This window comes from Argopecten irradians, chromosome 9 (genome assembly GCF_041381155.1).
Source record: "Argopecten irradians isolate NY chromosome 9, Ai_NY, whole genome shotgun sequence".
In the NCBI taxonomy this organism is placed as follows: domain Eukaryota; kingdom Metazoa; phylum Mollusca; class Bivalvia; order Pectinida; family Pectinidae; genus Argopecten; species Argopecten irradians.
Window position 1 is genome coordinate 28,497,721 of NC_091142.1, and position 17,528 is coordinate 28,515,248.

Sequence of the window (17,528 nt, forward strand, 5' to 3'; positions counted from 1 at the left end):
GCTACAACATTAAACTCTGATAACAATCTAGTGTATGCTTAAATTTTCATACATAGCCTAGACCATTAAATTCTGATGTAATCAAAATGTAGTAGAAATGATATGATACAAATACATTTGTCCATTGAACTTTGGATTCATGTCAGGTGTCTATCTATGACAATTAGGTACATTTTGGCTTCAGATTCCAGTTTATTTAAATTTTCTTTAATTATGCATAAATCGGTTGTCTGTGACCATTAATTGTATCATATGACAGATAAGGAATCAAAATAGCTCAAATGAAATGAACTTGTTGTTTTTTTACTTTTTAATGCGAAGCTCATGGTAAAGACTAAGAATAGTTGATGGTGGATTGTACCGTAATTTAATGAGAAGCTCATGATAAAGACTAAGAATAGTTGATGGTGGATTGTACCGTAATTTAATGAGAAGCTCATGATAAAGACTAAGAATAGTTGATGGTGGATTGTACCGTAATTTAAATGAGAAGCTCATGATAAAGACTAAGAATAGTTGATGGTGGATTGTACTGTAATTTAATGAGAAGCTCATGATAAAGACTAAGAATAGTTGATGGTGGATTGTACCGTAATTTAATGAGAAGCTCATGGTAAAGACTAAGAATAGTTGATGGTGGATTGTACCGTAATTTAATGAGAAGCTCATGGTAAAGACTAAGAATAGTTGATGGTGGATTGTACCGTAATTAATTTAATGGTTATAAATAATCAAATAAAGAATACTACATTTTAGCAGTAGTAATCAAAATCATTTCATCTTTCAATTTTAGATAATTGGCCAAATTGTTTGGAATATGCAGCATGTTACCTTTGATGTTGGGATCAATATTGCAATAATGCAATTTCAGACTCAATTTCAATCAGTGATAATTTTATATATAATATATATGAAACCAGGACATGTGATCAAGACAGATTGGGTTGGTATCTATTGACAAGAAAAATAACTGAATCAAGGTTATAGATATGTATAATGTTATATGTCAATTAAGCATGCATGCTGAATTTGAAAGGTCTAATACATGCAAATTCCCATATCACTTAAAAGGGCTACCAATGCAATGTGGGTAAATGCACGCAAAAGGATTCTTGCTTCACTGTTGAATGCATACCATATGAATAAATTTAGATGCAACACTAGATCTGGTTAATGTCACTTCAAAAATAATTCAATAATTAATAAAATTGAGCAGTCTGCTGGAGCAGCATAGTACTATATGTTAGTGTGATAAACATGTTGATGTCTGCTGGCCTTACTCAGATATAAATAAAACAAAAAACTATCTGATCTTCTGTCAGCTTTTTATGGTGCAGTATTGATCCCAGAAATTACCATATTTGGTTTGCTAAACCAATGTACTCACAAACCAGACACAAAAGGAACAGAAATTACCATATTTGGTTTGCTAAACCAATGTACTCACACACCAGACACAAAAGGAACAGAAATTACCATATTTGGTTTGCTAAACCAATGTACTCACACACCAGACACAAAAGGAACAGAAATTACCATATTTGGTTTGCTAAACCAATGTACTCACATACCAGACACAAAAGGAACAGAAATTACCATATTTGGTTTGCTAAACCAATGTACTCACAAACCAGACACAAAAGGAACAGAAATTACCATATTTGGTTTGCTAAACCAATGTACTCACACACCAGACACAAAAGGAACAGAAATTACCATATTTGGTTTGCTAAACCAATGTACTCACATACCAGACACAAAAGGAACAGAAATTACCATATTTGGTTTGCTAAACCAATGTACTCACATACCAGACACAAAAGGAACAGAAATTACCATATTTGGTTTGCTAAACCAATGTACTCACATACCAGACACAAAAGGAACAGAAATTACCATATTTGGTTTGCTAAACCAATGTACTCACATACCAGACACAAAAGGAACAGAAATTACCATATTTGGTTTGCTAAACCAATGTACTCACATACCAGACACAAAAGGAACAGAAATTACCATATTTGGTTTGCTAAACCAATGTACTCACATACCAGACACAAAAGGAACAGAAATTACCATATTTGGTTTGCTAAACCAATGTACTCACATACCAGACACAAAAGGAACAGAAATTACCATATTTGGTTTGCTAAACCAATGTACTCACATACCAGACACAAAAGGAACAGAAATTACCATATTTGGTTTGCTAAACCAATGTACTCACATACCAGACACAAAAGGAACAGAAATTACCATATTTGGTTTGCTAAACCAATGTACTCACATACCAGACACAAAAGGAACAGAAATTGGAAATAGAATGTCTGACTGAAATTCAGAACAGATATCATTTAATTACCATCAAAGCAAACATGTAACATACTCAGGTATAATTAAACTTTCAAGAACTTATGGCTACAACAGAATTTTATTACAGTAAATTTGTCTTTGTGAACTTTCTGTTTCAGCTGAACCTGATCCCCATGGTGAAATATAAAGAAAGAATTGTGTCTTTATGAAAAAAAAAATCATTTTTTCTTTAATCTGCAGACAACAGCTTTGAAAGAAAACAGATAAACTGATCAAGAACAGTCATGTACTGTATGCAGTCAAACCAGTGTCTTAGCAACCACCTCTGTATAAAGACCACCTGCTTAATATGATCACTTTTCTAGAGTCCCGAAAAACCAATTTCAAAACAATTTAACCTGTCTATAAAGACAACCTGCTTAATATGACCACTTTCTTAGAGTCCTGAAAAACCAATTTCAAAACAATTTAACCTGTCTATAAAGACAACCTGCTTAATATGACCACTTTCCTAGAGTCCTGAAAAACCAATTTCAAAACAATTAAACCTGTGTATACGGACCACCTGCGTAATGAGACCACTTTCTCCGTGTCCGAAATGGTCAACTTGAACACCATTGAACCTGTGTATAAGACCACCTGGCTATAAAGACTGTTTCCCTCACCTTGATCTGGTATTATAGACAGGTTTGATTTTATCGTCACCAATCTGTCCGTCCATATCTTTGTTTTTTCGTTGTTATCACCAATTGTTTTACAGATATTTGTGTTTTATATTTATTTACCCTGTTTAAATATACTGGCATTGGCAATTGGTTTGTTTGTTAAATCATTCATCTCTGTAAGCAAATTTAGATTCTTCTTGTTCAAATATTGGAGCAGTCCATTATATTTCAGGGTTGAATGAGTTGAAAGAACTATAATTTATCATAACATAGTAATAGAATACCAGGTAAATATATTCATTCATAATATTGTTTTTGTCTGCTTTGAGATTACACCAAAAGAATACAAAAATTCACATTAAATGTACTAATAATGTTCAATGAAATGAAAAAATTGTGATGATGTTTCCTCAGAAAAAAATATTTCCCCAGATGTCTATGATTTTTTTTCATCATGACTTTCTTGAAGCTATTTTTAATATATTTATTTTCACAAACAACTTATCAAAATTTGAAACAGTGTCCTGGAATATGTGTAACAAATACACAAACCCTTTTTGATTACATTAGTTGGAGCTTTAGGTTGTAATTATTGATTTCTGTCGGAATTGTTAGCAAGGTTATTTTTCAAGAGTCACAAGATTAATAAATATTGGGTAAAAATTGTTATAAAAACTCCAAAATAAATTTACTGTTTAAAAAATAAGAATTATGATTGTGAAATTTAAACATTAAATACCACCATCAGGGCTGTTTTCATAGTGTTGATATGTTGTACAGCAAATTTCCCTTGGGTTCGGAATCGGTATTAGAAATCTTTAATAGCGAGCCAATATCATTACACCAAAACTACCCCCAAGCTATCACTATGCATGTTGAAAATAAATTTGGTTCAGAACAATAGTACAAACACCGTCATCATGACCAGGTTTCATTGCGTGGCATTTGTCGCTATCTCATCATATTCTTTCTACCAGGGGTGTAAACTTTGAGTGAGTTTCTTTTAGGCAGATAAGGCAGATTTGACTGTACAATGTGTACTTGGTCACCAGGCTTAGAATCACAATTATCCTGGGACAGATATTGCATGAAGTATAGACCAACCAGTAGATGATTTATTTGTTTTTACTTCCATCTAACATTTGATATAAGGCTAGCAGTAGAATTTCAGATACATCAAGCTACAACTCATGGTCTAGGAATGGAGGGCTAATGGTAGAATGTAAGACACATAAGCCCTCAACCCCAAAGTGGAGGGCTAGCAGCAGAATGTAAGACACATAAGCCCTCAACCCCGAGGTGGAAGGTTAGCGGCAGAATGTCAGACTACTCAAAGCTCAGAGATGAAGGGCTAATGGTAAAATGTCAGGCAGTCTTAGCTTAGCTTATAGGCCTCAATAAACAGCCTAGGTATGGAGGACTGGTGATAGAACATCAATGCAAAAGTCAAGGTCATTCATTTGAACAAACTTGGTATTCCTTCATCTCAGCATGCAACAGGCCCAATATTAGGTTTCTAGGCCCCTTATAGTTATTCACAAGAAGTCATTTTTAAAGGTTTTAGCCTATTTGACCCCTGTGACTTTGAACAAAAGTCAAGGTCATTCATTTGATTTTAATAAATTTGGTAGACCTTTATATCCCAGCATGCTACAGGCCTAATATCTTAGCCCAGTTGTTGTTCAAAAGGTGATTAGGCTAATCACAGTTTAACGACAATTTTCCAATGAAGACAAAATAATTTCTGGTAATACAAATTTTACAAGATTCTTAAGAACTCTATTCTTTACTTACTTCCTGACTTTAATGAAGATATCACAAATTTTAGAGCAAATGAGGAATAAAAATTTCACTTATCATGTGATTAAGATAATTTGGGCCAAGATCTTTAGGCCTCTTATTTATTTACAAAAAGTCATTATATTGATCAGTACCTTGGGCCTTTTGGTTATTGAGAATAGGTCGTTTGAATGAAACAAGAGATCCCAGAGCGATCTTGGCGCTAACCAAAGAATGATCTACGTCTGACAATGGAAACAGAGATCTTTTCTCTGCTTTTCAAACTTTTACTACATATATTACTACATATGAAATTTGAAAAATATCCTTTCAGTACTTTCTGAGATATATAACAGTCACAAACTTCAATTATCAAAATCCAAGATATTGGCTCCCTGTCATCCATCTTGTTGAACGATCGGTCCCAAAATGCAATATGCACAATAAGGGCCCTAGGGGAACCTGCGTATGAAATTTGAGAAAGATCCCTTCTTCCCTTTCTGAGAAATAGTAGTAACAAGAAATGTTCTTCCCTTTCTGAGAAATAGTAGTAACAAGAAATGTTAACGGATAGACCGAAGGACAGACCATGGACCATGGACGAAAAGTAATTTGAATAGCCCACCAGATGATGATGGTGGGCTAAAATTTACGCACAGTTGACGGCGCACAATGACGGACCAGGCACCTTTCGGGTCAGATGACCTAAAAAGCTTACCTCAAGGAAAAGATCTGACAGAGCTGTTGACACTTGTCCTTCTGTCTCGAGTACTCGTCGATCCATATCATCTTTCTGTACGTAGGTATACGATTCGTCAGCATACATCCCAAATATCACTGTAAACAGATAAGTTATCACCATCAACTATATTTGTGTAGACCAGCTAGTCTATCTCGACTAAGTGTTTCCTTATTCTGCAGTTACCTCTACTTGTGAGCATTAATATTAACCGTATAACATGCTAATATATGCAAAAATTTGTAACACAGAAGATAATTCTTTTAAAAAATTTGACCGGCAAAATATTGGGAAATTGATGAAATAGATATCCTTAGAGCCAAATTGCAAAATTTGTAATCGTCCAAATTTTGACATGCAACAATAAATGGCAATACAGTATATATCACAAATCAATGATATGGAAGTCAATGGTTTATACATTATATCTAATCAGAAGAAAACAATAAAAGTTGACCTACATTTGATTTTATCCTCCTTAGATCCCTTAGTGATGATGATCAGCCCGGTCAGTAAATCTTTAAAAGATACTCCTTTAGACGTGCCTCCAAACCCTTTGTACAGAAGCTGTAGAATAGAGGAGAAACAGTTCAGACAATGTGTAAACTTTGGTTAGATTAGTTTAACGTCCTTTAATTAACAGCCAGCAGGGTCATTTGAGGATGTGCAAGGTTAAGATGTATGGTGGAAGAAGGTCGGAGTACCCGGAGGAAAACAACTGACCAATTGTCAGTACCTGCATATCATACAACTGCCCAACATAGGATTAGAACTCTCGGCTCTCTAGGTGGAGGGCTTGTGGTAATGTATGTTGGGACATTTAATAACCAATGGACCATTGCACCCCACCTCCCCACCCTAGCACCCCATCCTCCCCTCCCAACGCCAATGGTACCTAATTTATCATATAAGTAATTAACAAGATACCTTATTAAAAGTCACTGGAGCTATGAAATATATTAAATAAAAAATGATATGTACACACAGTAAAAATCTTTCTGCTGGCACACATCGTCAGCATATAGGTACAAATTAACTACAATATAATGATAATGATAAATTGTAAGTAAAAAACTAAGTCTAAGAAATTATAGAAACCTGGTATCTGCCTTAGTGATCAACCCCAGTACAACGCCCACCTGCTTCACAAGACTACTTAGCTTCCTTAATTGTGAATTGGGTCCCAAATGGTTAATTTCAGAACTACTAGCAGGTATTGACTTATATGTTAAAGATGCTCCAACCGCCGACAGAGCATAAATGATATTCATCATTTGAACAATAATTGGTGTTTGATCATGTATATATATGTCTAATTAACACAAAAAATAATATGAAATAATTTATTTCGCCTTTGGTGCATGCACAATCAGTACTTCCTTCCATATAGGATTTAGTGACACGCAATTTTTTCGGGATGCAATTAATTGTTTTTCTTTTTTTTCTAACTTGAAGTAAAATTAGAAGCTCAAACCTTTCAATGGTGGTAATGGTTGTAAAGTAAGTAACTTTTGTAACTGAAGAAAAATACTAAATCGTCTGCTCTTGTTTTTGATGGTGAAAAAATACCATTTGTCAGCGGTGGAGCACCTTTAAGACAACTTAACTGTTTATAATTTTTATTTTATCCTTGGATGGCCTAAGCTAGGGTTGACTGTACTATAGCTATATTCTATTTGTTTGTTATATTGCTTTGTTTGCTTATTCCTATTTATTTGCTATTTGGTTTGTTTGCTATTTGTTGTATATTCTATTTGTAATTTTATTTTTACTATATTCTATGTTGTTTGCTATATTCTATGTTGTTTGCTATATTCTATGTTGTTTGCTATATTCTATTTGTTTAACTATATTCTATGTTGTTTGCTATATCCTATATTGTTTGCTATATTCTATGTTGTTTGCTATATCCTATATTGTTTGCTATATTCTATGTTGTTTGCTATATTCTATTTGTTTGCATATTGCATGTTGTTTGCTATATTCTATTTGTTTACTATATCCTATGTTGTTTGGTATATCCTATGTTGTTTGCCATAACTCTCATTGTTTGCATATTGCATGTTGTTTGCTATATTCTATTTGTTTGCTATATTCTATATGTTTGCTATATTGCATGCTGTTAGCTATATTCTATGCTGTTAGCTATATTCTATGTTTGTTTGCTATATCCTATATTGTTTGCTATACCCTATGTTGTTTGCTATACTCTATTTGTTTGCATATTGCATGTTGTTTGCTATATTCTATTTGTTCACTATATCCTATATTGTTTGCTATATCCTATATTGTTTGATATATCCTATGTTGTTTGGTATATCCTATTTGTTTACTATATTCTATGTCGTTTGCTATATTCTACTTGTTTACTATATTCTATGTTGTTTGCTATATTCTATTTGTTTACTATATCCTATATTGTTTGGTATATCCTATATTGTTTGATATATCCTATGTTGTTTGGTATATCCTATTTGTTTACTATATTCTATTTGTCGTTTGCTATATTCTACTTGTTTACTATATTCTATGTTGTTTGTATGTTTGATATTCTATATTCTATTTGTTTTACTATATCCTATATTGTTTGTATATCCTATATGTTTTGACTATATCCTATGTTGTTTGGTATATCCTATTTGTTTACTATATTCTATGTTGTTTGCTATATTCTACTTGTTTACAATTCTATATTGTTTTATATCTATGTTGTTTGCTATATCTATTTGTTTCTATATCTTGTTTGGTATATTCTATTTGTTTACTATATCCTATGTTGTTTGCTATATTCTATTTGTTTACTATATTCTATTTGTTTGCTATATTCTATGTTGTCTATTGTTTCTATATCCTATGTTGTTTGCTATATTCCTATTTGTTTGCTATATCCTATGTTGTTTGCTATATTCCTATATTGTTTGCTATATCCTATGTTGTTTGCTATATCCTATGTTGTTTGCTATATATTCTATTTGTTTACTATATCCTTGATATTTGTTTGCTATATCCTATTTGTTTGCTATATATTGTTTCTATATTCTATTGTTTACTATATCCTATATATTGTTTACTATATCCTATATTGTTTGCTATATCCTATGTTGTTTGCTATATCCTATGTTGTTTGCTATATCCTATGTTGTTTGCTATATCCTATGTTGTTTGCTATATCCTATTATGTTGTTTGCTATATCCTATGTTGTTTGCTATATATCCTATGTTGTTTGCTATATCCTATGTTGTTTGCTATATTCCTATATTGTTTTGCTATATCCTATTTGTTTGTTTCTATATCCTATGTTGTTTGCTATATCCTATATCCTATATTTGTTTGCTATATCCTATATTGTTTACTATATCCTATGTTTGTTTGTATATCCTATATTGTTTGCTATATCCTATATTGTTTGCTATATCCTATATTGTTTGCTATATCCTATGTTGTTTGCTATATTCTATTTGTTTACTATATCCTATATTGTTTGCTATATCCTATATTGTTTGCTATATCCTATGTTGTTTGCTATATTCTATGTTGTTTGCTATATCCTATATTGTTTGCTATATCCTATGTTGTTTGCTATATCCTATATTGTTTGCTATATCCTATTTTATTAACTATATATGTTGTTTGGTATATCCTATATTGTTTGCTATATCCTATATTGTTTGCTATATCCTATATTGTTTGCTATATCCTATATTGTTTGCTATATTCTATATTGTTTGCTATATCCTATATTGTTTGCTATATCCTATATTGTTTGCTATATCCTATATTGTTTGCTATATCCTATATTGTTTGCTATATCCTATATTGTTTGCTATATTCTATGTTGTTTGCTATATTCTATGTTGTTTGCTATATTCTATTTTTACTATATTCTATGTTGTTTGCTATATCCTATATTGTTTGCTATATCCTATATTGTTTACTATATCCTATATTGTTTGTTATATCCTATATTGTTTGCTATATCCTATGTTGTTTGCTATATCCTATGTTGTTTGCTATATTCTATTTGTTTGCTATATCCTATATTGTTTGCTATATCCTATGTTGTTTGCTATATTCTATGTTGTTTGCTATATCCTATATTGTTTGCTATATCCTATGTTGTTTGCTATATCCTATATTGTTTGCTATATTCTATGTTGTTTGCTATATCCTATGTTGTTTGCTATATTCTATTTGTTTGCTATATTCTATGTTGTTTGCTATATTCTATTTGTTTACTATATCCTATGTTGTTTGCTATATCCTATATTGTTTGCTATATCCTATGTTGTTTGCTATATCCTATGTTGTTTGCTATATTCTATGTTGTTTGCTATATCCTATATTGTTTGCTATATCCTATATTGTTTGCTATATCCTATATTGTTTGCTATATCCTATGTTGTTTGCTATATTCTATTTGTTTACTATATCCTATATTGTTTGCTATATCCTATGTTGTTTGCTATATCCTATGTTGTTTGCTATATCCTATGTTGTTTGCTATATCCTATGTTGTTTGCTATATCCTATTTGTTTGCTATATTCTATGTTGTTTGCTATATTCTATGTTGTTTGCTATATCCTATATTGTTTGCTATATCCTATGTTGTTTGCTATATCCTATATTGTTTGCTATATCCTATGTTGTTTGCTATATTCTATGTTGTTTACTATATTCTATGTTGTTTACTATATCCTATATTGTTTGCTATATCCTATATTGTTTGCTATATCCTATATTGTTTGCTATATCCTATATTGTTTGCTATATCCTATATTGTTTGCTATATTCTATGTTGTTTGCTATATTCTATGTTGTTTGCTATATTCTATTTGTTTGCTATATTCTATGTTGTTTGCTATATTCTATTTGTTTGCTATATCCTATGTTGTTTGCTATATCCTATATTGTTTGCTATATTCTATGTTGTTTGCTATATTCTATGTTGTTTGCTATATCCTATGTTGTTTGCTATATCCTATGTTGTTTGCTATATCCTATGTTGTTTGCTATATTCTATGTTGTTTGCTATATTCTATTTGTTTACTATATCCTATGTTGTTTGCTATATTCTATGTTGTTTGCTATATCCTATGTTGTTTGCTATATTCTATGTTGTTTGCTATATCCTATGTTGTTTGCTATATTCTATGTTGTTTGCTATATTCTATGTTGTTTGCTATATTCTATTTGTTTGCTATATTCTATGTTGTTTGCTATATTCTATGTTGTTTGCTATATCCTATGTTGTTTGCTATATTCTATTTGTTTGCTATATCCTATGTTGTTTGCTATATTCTATGTTGTTTGCTATATCCTATGTTGTTTGCTATATTCTATGTTGTTTGCTATATTCTATGTTGTTTGCTATATTCTATTTGTTTGCATATTGCATGTTGTTTGCTATATTCTATGTTGTTTGCTATATTCCTATGTTGTTTGCTATATTCTATATGTTGTTTGCTATATTCTATGTTGTTTGTATATCTATTGTTTGCTATATTGCTATATCTATGTTGTTTGCTATATCTATATTGTTTGCTATATTCTATTTGTTTGCTATATTCTATGTTGTTTGCTATATTCTATGTTGTTTGCTATATTCTATGTTGTTTGCTATATCCTATGTTGTTTGCTATATCCTATATTGTTTGCTATATCCTATGTTGTTTGCTATATTCTATTTGTTTCATATTCATGTTTGTTTCTATATCCTATATTGTTTGATATATCCTATGTTGTTTGTATATTCTATGTTGTTTGGTATATCTATGTTGTTTACTATATCCTATGTTGTTTGCTATATATCCTATTTGTTTCTATATCCTATATTGTTTGCTATATTCTATGTTGTTTGTGCTTTATTCTATTTGTTTGGTTTGCTGCGTATGAGTTTTTTAAAATTTTCATTAACTGATTTGTATTTTTCTATATCTGTTTACTTAGTTTATAGTATATATGTGGCCATTGTTGTGACCATTGCCTACTTAATTATAAATTTCCCTGTATAATATTTTGCAACATTTTGGACACAGGTGGACAAACAAAACAGACAGAAGAACGTCAAAGACAATGACAAAGCCGGTCACTTGATAAATGATTAACACAAACTACAATCAGCATTCAGTTTTAAATTCTTCAGCAGAAGTGTGGTGTTTTGAGCAACTTTGCAATCCAAATTGTAGTGCATTGTTCTGAAAACACTAAATTATGTAATTGGTGTGTGTAATTTCATTACCCTCAGGACAAGTCTCGGTAAAATATTGATAAATACTTTCTCTTTATTAATTCTGACCATGGATGGTTGGATTGTTCATCCTAAACAGATGAAATTCACATATTTTGATGTTGTCCATAGGAAATATACATGGATGGTTGGATATTCATTCTAAACAGATGAAATTCACATATTTTAATGTTGGCAATACAACATATATATACATGTATTTATTGTAACTTGCCTTAGTGACCACCTCTGTATAAAGACCACCTGGATATTGGTTTTATTATTTTAAAGCCCTATTAACAGCAAGGGTCATGTAAGGACATGCCAGGTTTGTTGGTGGAGGAAAGCCGTAGTACCCGGAGAAAAACCACTGACCAGCAGTCAGTACCTAACAACGGCCCCATATGGGATTCGAACCTACATTCCACAGGTGGAGGGCTTATGGTTATATGTCGGAACATGTTAACAACTTGGCCATCGCGGCCCCCAAATGATCACCTGGATAATCATAATAGAGCCATTGTTTTGTGATCCCAAATGGCCAGTTTCAATACAATTTTGACCTGTATATAAAGACTATCTGGCTATAAAGACCATTTATCTTAGTCCTGTCAGTGGTCTTTACAGACAGGTTGGACTGTTCACATTTTTGTTACGGTTTTAGAGTTTCTATCAAAACAAAAAATCTTCCGAAAGTTATTTAACATTGATCAATTGATCAATGGTCAAATATATTGAATTACCATTTTTAAATTTCAAGGACGAAATGAGTTAGGGAATGTTGCTAAAGCCTAGACTGTAGAGTTATCAGGTATTCGGTATCAACTGCCAGGAACTGGTATAATCCTGATTGTTAAGCTGTAGGGAATTATCTGTAACTCTGACTATGAAGATCAACTATCTATGAAATAGACAATGACACCAAAGTTATATTCTACATTTAACAACTAGTCACAGACACATTCTGAAGACACTCACAGATATATACCAATGACAAGCCAGAATAAATAACAAGTTTTCAGTCTACACACTCTGCAGTTTCATCGTATGTCTGAAATTACGTTCGTTTACTGACATCATAAAGAAAGTTTATTTATCTCCACAAACTTTAAAGCTCCTCCATGTAAAATAAATTTCTAATCACCGAGAATCAAGAAAGCAACAAATTTAAAAGCTAAAACGACGAAAAGCTCTCTGCTAGGAAATTGTGGGTGGTTTTTTTTCCCCCTAAAGGTCAAGGTCAACAAGCTGATAAGCCCTTGTATTATTGTAATGCGGCACTAAAAATTAAACAAGTTAGTTTTCAAGAAAAGATTCTGGAGAGATACTGAGAGAGAACACAAGATTTGGATCCACAAGCACTATACAGCCTTGTAGCATACAAAAAGATAGCAGTGACAAATGAACAAATTAAACATTAGGCTTTTCATAACGGGACACGTTCTGTTCAATTTCACAGGGATTCTCAACTACAGCAAATTGCCATCACTACTGAACTAATGTGGCACTCCCAGGCGGGATCAATATACGCTCGCTTCATCAACTTATGACAGTGCTATTTGATCAAGCCTATTACAATATTGCTCTAACTGAGAACAGAAATATGGGTGACTACATATCATAACCAATGTATCCCTTTATCACCACGGTGATTCTGGCTGTCACATGACCTTTTCTCTTGTTATATCAGAGCTGCTAATCTCTAGTTGGTCAGTCTGACCAAAGACATATAGCTATATAGAGATATTCTACAGGAAAGTCAAAGTGCCGAACCAAGAAATGACTTAAGCTTATAAGATTTAGACGGCTGTATCAGATCTGAAATCTGTCATTCCATTTTAATGTTAAAACCTGCAACTTCACAGACTGTTTCACTATGGTAACACTTTTAAGTTATTGAATTATTCCCGTTCACACTTTAATTTAGTTAAACTCATTCATCCCTGAACGGACTATTCAAGCCTTTGGACTAGAAGACTCTAAATGCATCTTCTAGGGTAAATGGAGGGGTGACTTCAATTAAAATGTTATCTAATTGAGTTACATAGTTAAGCCATGTCATCATTAATATTGTTCAAATGTACTGTTTAAATGTATTTGTCCCTCAATAAGTCCTCAATTAGAAAAAAAAATGATGGGATTTTAAAGGGAGGGTGCATGTGGGGGGGGGGGGGGGGGGGGGGGCTTATTACTGAATGTAGGCTTATGGTTTTTTTTATACTATGTTTTTTTCCTCAATGTTCCTATGAAAAATCAATACCGTAGTTTTACCCTGCCACCAATTGGCACCAGAATACAAAATCTGTAATTAAACTCTCAAGTTTTTCTCCTTGCCTGTGAAATTGTCACTTTTATTTTTCTCTTACTTTGAAATGTACAATAACATGGGGAAGCACTGTGATAGTTTATAACACATGTCAATGCTTGGAGGAATTTTACAAGAATTGTTATCGAACACAATCATCTTACATCAAAATTCTATCAGACAGTTTGGCACCCAGATCTGGACTGCAATTGTGTAGGCACAGCTAAAGACCAAGGGGAACTTTCAAAATTCAGTGTATTTTATACAATATTTTATAGAAAAAGGGGTTCTGCTGCACCCAGGACTGGCTAAGTATGTACACATGGATCAGTGTATATATACATGTGAAAGGGTTGCAAATATTGATTGCAGCCAAGTATCATTATAAATAGATAATTACATACATATAATAGAATAATGAAATCAATGCAAGAATCTAGTGTTAATTATTTCTACAACATGCAAATCTTTACTAATTACAGTAATCATCTGGAAATTGTGTCATAACTTGTATTCAATTCAGTTCAATTTTTAATTATTATTTAAGTGTAAAAGATATGTACATATCCCTGGTACATGTAATTCAAAACTTAAGACACATTCATTCCATTTGTCAAGAGTTTGGCCACACACGTATTCAATTACGTATCTTATTGCTATTAATTAACCTTAATTGCTATGATTACCTGTGAGATATTATTTGGTACGCCATCCCCCAGAACTTCCCTAGTAAACATGTTCTCGGTCATCATTCCTCCAAAACTCGACACCCTTTTGAAAGCATCCTTGAGTCTCTTCATCTCATTTTCACGTACTGAAACAACAAAATAAAATCATAATTTCTCACATAGCTGGCCATGTAAGATATAGTTGTCCCATGAAAGACAGCTATGTAAGATAAATCTCTCTCTCATACTTCACAGGGATATCCCGCGGTTGCTAGCTATAGGGAAAAGACAACTCTATCTTACACAGGGGGGTGTAAGACAGCTCATACGCGCTAGACAATAACGTGACGTCATCAATACATGCGGCATAACTGTGCCGCCAATTGTAGATGATGTCATCAATTTTTATGCATAACGACGTTCCTGCGATAATGGCGCAAAGAAAAAGCTAGAAACCAAGTGGAATCTCATCATTTTTTCAACTAAGTATGGGAGAAAAAGAATCAAACATGGGTCTGTGAAGTGGACAGGGATATCTCAAACCTTGTGAAAGATTTTGGCCGTCAACCCTCGGCAAGCAAATCTTTCACTCGGGTTGAGATATCCTTGTCCACTACACAGACCCATGTAAGATTCTATTAATCAATGGTGACGTCACAATTGAAAAACAATGAGATGACGTCATATCACGGCTGCCTCACCTTTCCTGCAAGTAATTTGACAAGCAATGTGAGAATATAACTCTTTCATATGTAAATTATGTATACGTAGGATAGAACTATTTCACCCTCGGGTACAGAATTTTGGGTCAGAAACCTCGGCAAGCCTCATGATCAGTTCTGACCCAAAATGCTGTACCCACGTGTGGAATAATTTTATCCTACATATATACATATGAAAGAGTCATATATTGTAATTGTAATAAAAGTTAAATTTTTGATTTAACATTATGTGTCTGAACCATAGACTAAGTGCTAGTATTGCAGACAGATTCAGAAAGGGTATAACATTATACAGTTAAACAAGTTAAAATGAACGTGATTTGCAGAGGACCAACAAAATTGAGAAATCGCAAAAATTGGTCACAGCACAGATATGATAGAAGCATATGACTAAAAACTGTGAAAATTAAATCACAGTGAAAAGGCTATATGGAAATGCAAAATTAATAGAAGTTGGTGTGAAAATAAGTTGGTTCACACAAATTTTGTAATACATACATTTGCAAGTAATTCATTCCATTGTGTCGTTACTTTATTGCTGCTCTAATAAAAAGTCTATGCATAGCTTTATAATAAATCAATATTCAATACTTGTGAATATGTAATAAAATTAGGGACCATGGTGGTAAAATGACAAATATTATATTAATAAATTGATGTTATATTATATTTCAATGGTATGGGGGGCTACATACAGCTAGATTGCAGTAAACATGTGACATTGCAAGGTACAGTTTTTTAACATAGTGAATATAACTTGCAGTCATGAGATTACAGCTACATGTATATAGAAAACCATGGTGACAAATTGAGGTGTTTATAGTGTTCCACCACCTGCATTCTATATCTCTGGGTTTCTATATATAGCTACAATATGAAACCTAGTAGCTGCCTTAGTGATGATCACATCAGTATAAAGACCACCAACTTATAATTATTAAGACCCATTTCTCAGGGTCCCAATTACAAATGGTCATTTGTAACACAATCTGGCTATGTATAAAGACCACTTAGGCACTTTTCTGTTGTCCATCGGATGGTTTTTATAGACAGGTTTGCAGCAAAAAGGGAAAAGTTGCAAAGTACTGACTAAGGTCATAATTGTTTTTCTCTAAAAGCTTTAGTTTGACTTTCTCAACCACTAAAATTCAGCTGGCATGTACTAAATAGCAACTGCTATATATACAACTGGACACCATGCACAATGAAACCAAACAAATGCAACAAAGAAAACAAAAACCTCTATCACACATAATCTCCACCCACACACCATAAACAGATACCCGTCAACAATGGATAGATCAGCCATCAATAACACTCGTACGAATGTACACAGAGGGACGACCATGATATGTAAATCATCAGGATTTATATAACAATACAACCTAATGAATTCATTACGTACAAAATGATCAGTGCTGGAGAAATGTATTGATTATTTTGATTTATGCTATAACGAACGGACTGGACTTAATTATTTGCGTTGCTGCATTCAACACGAACTTTTGTCAGCTATATATTGATTCCCTTTGGGTGTTTCTGCAGTGTTTTATGGTCAGTAAATTAGACCGTTTAGACTGAAATCATTTATCAATATGATCTGATGTCGTCGAACATGGCGTAAAGCCCATTAGACTTTTGTTTCAAATTTGCTTATTATTAAAATTTTCTTTTATATCATTGCAATTATTCAATGTGTAAATACATGTACATATATGTGTAACAAGACATCTCAATCATCCAGACAGTGTTTAAATATCTTTTCCATTCATAAGAGCAGCAAAATCACAAACAACATGCATATAGCTCTGAAAATAACACAGTACAGCGAAGCATGTGTAAGATGACATCGGGGATTGTCCATGTCAGAAAAGTCAGGTATTACATTGGTGACTACAATTGGTATATAGAGAAAGACACTATGAGTGTCGGATTTGAAAGGATATCAGAAAAGTTAGGTGTCAGATTATTGTAATTCACTGGCAATAAGCTTATGACCCACTCAACAATAAGCTCCCTTTTTTATGAAGTCTATTTCAACTATGTTCAAATCCGGCACCAAGGCCCTTATGTTCTTCTTTCCGTATGTAGTCAGGTTTAATTTCAAAT

The 17,528-nt window shown here is 32.7% G+C and overlaps 1 protein-coding gene across 3 annotated transcripts in view; it reads right to left on the minus strand.

The window, feature by feature from the left end:
- The window catches only part of LOC138331967 (ubiquitin carboxyl-terminal hydrolase 32-like), a 66,294-nt gene that overhangs the window by 38,345 nt on the left and 10,421 nt on the right, over positions 1–17,528 (minus strand). For all 3 annotated transcript variants that reach the window (XM_069279878.1, XM_069279877.1, XM_069279876.1), the window contains exons 2-4: positions 14,716–14,843; positions 5,958–6,063; positions 5,476–5,594 (exon numbers count right to left, since the gene is read on the minus strand). In XM_069279878.1, the coding sequence (XP_069135979.1) occupies positions 5,476–5,594; positions 5,958–6,063; positions 14,716–14,843 (353 nt within the window). The remainder of the gene's footprint in view (positions 1–5,475; positions 5,595–5,957; positions 6,064–14,715; positions 14,844–17,528) is intronic.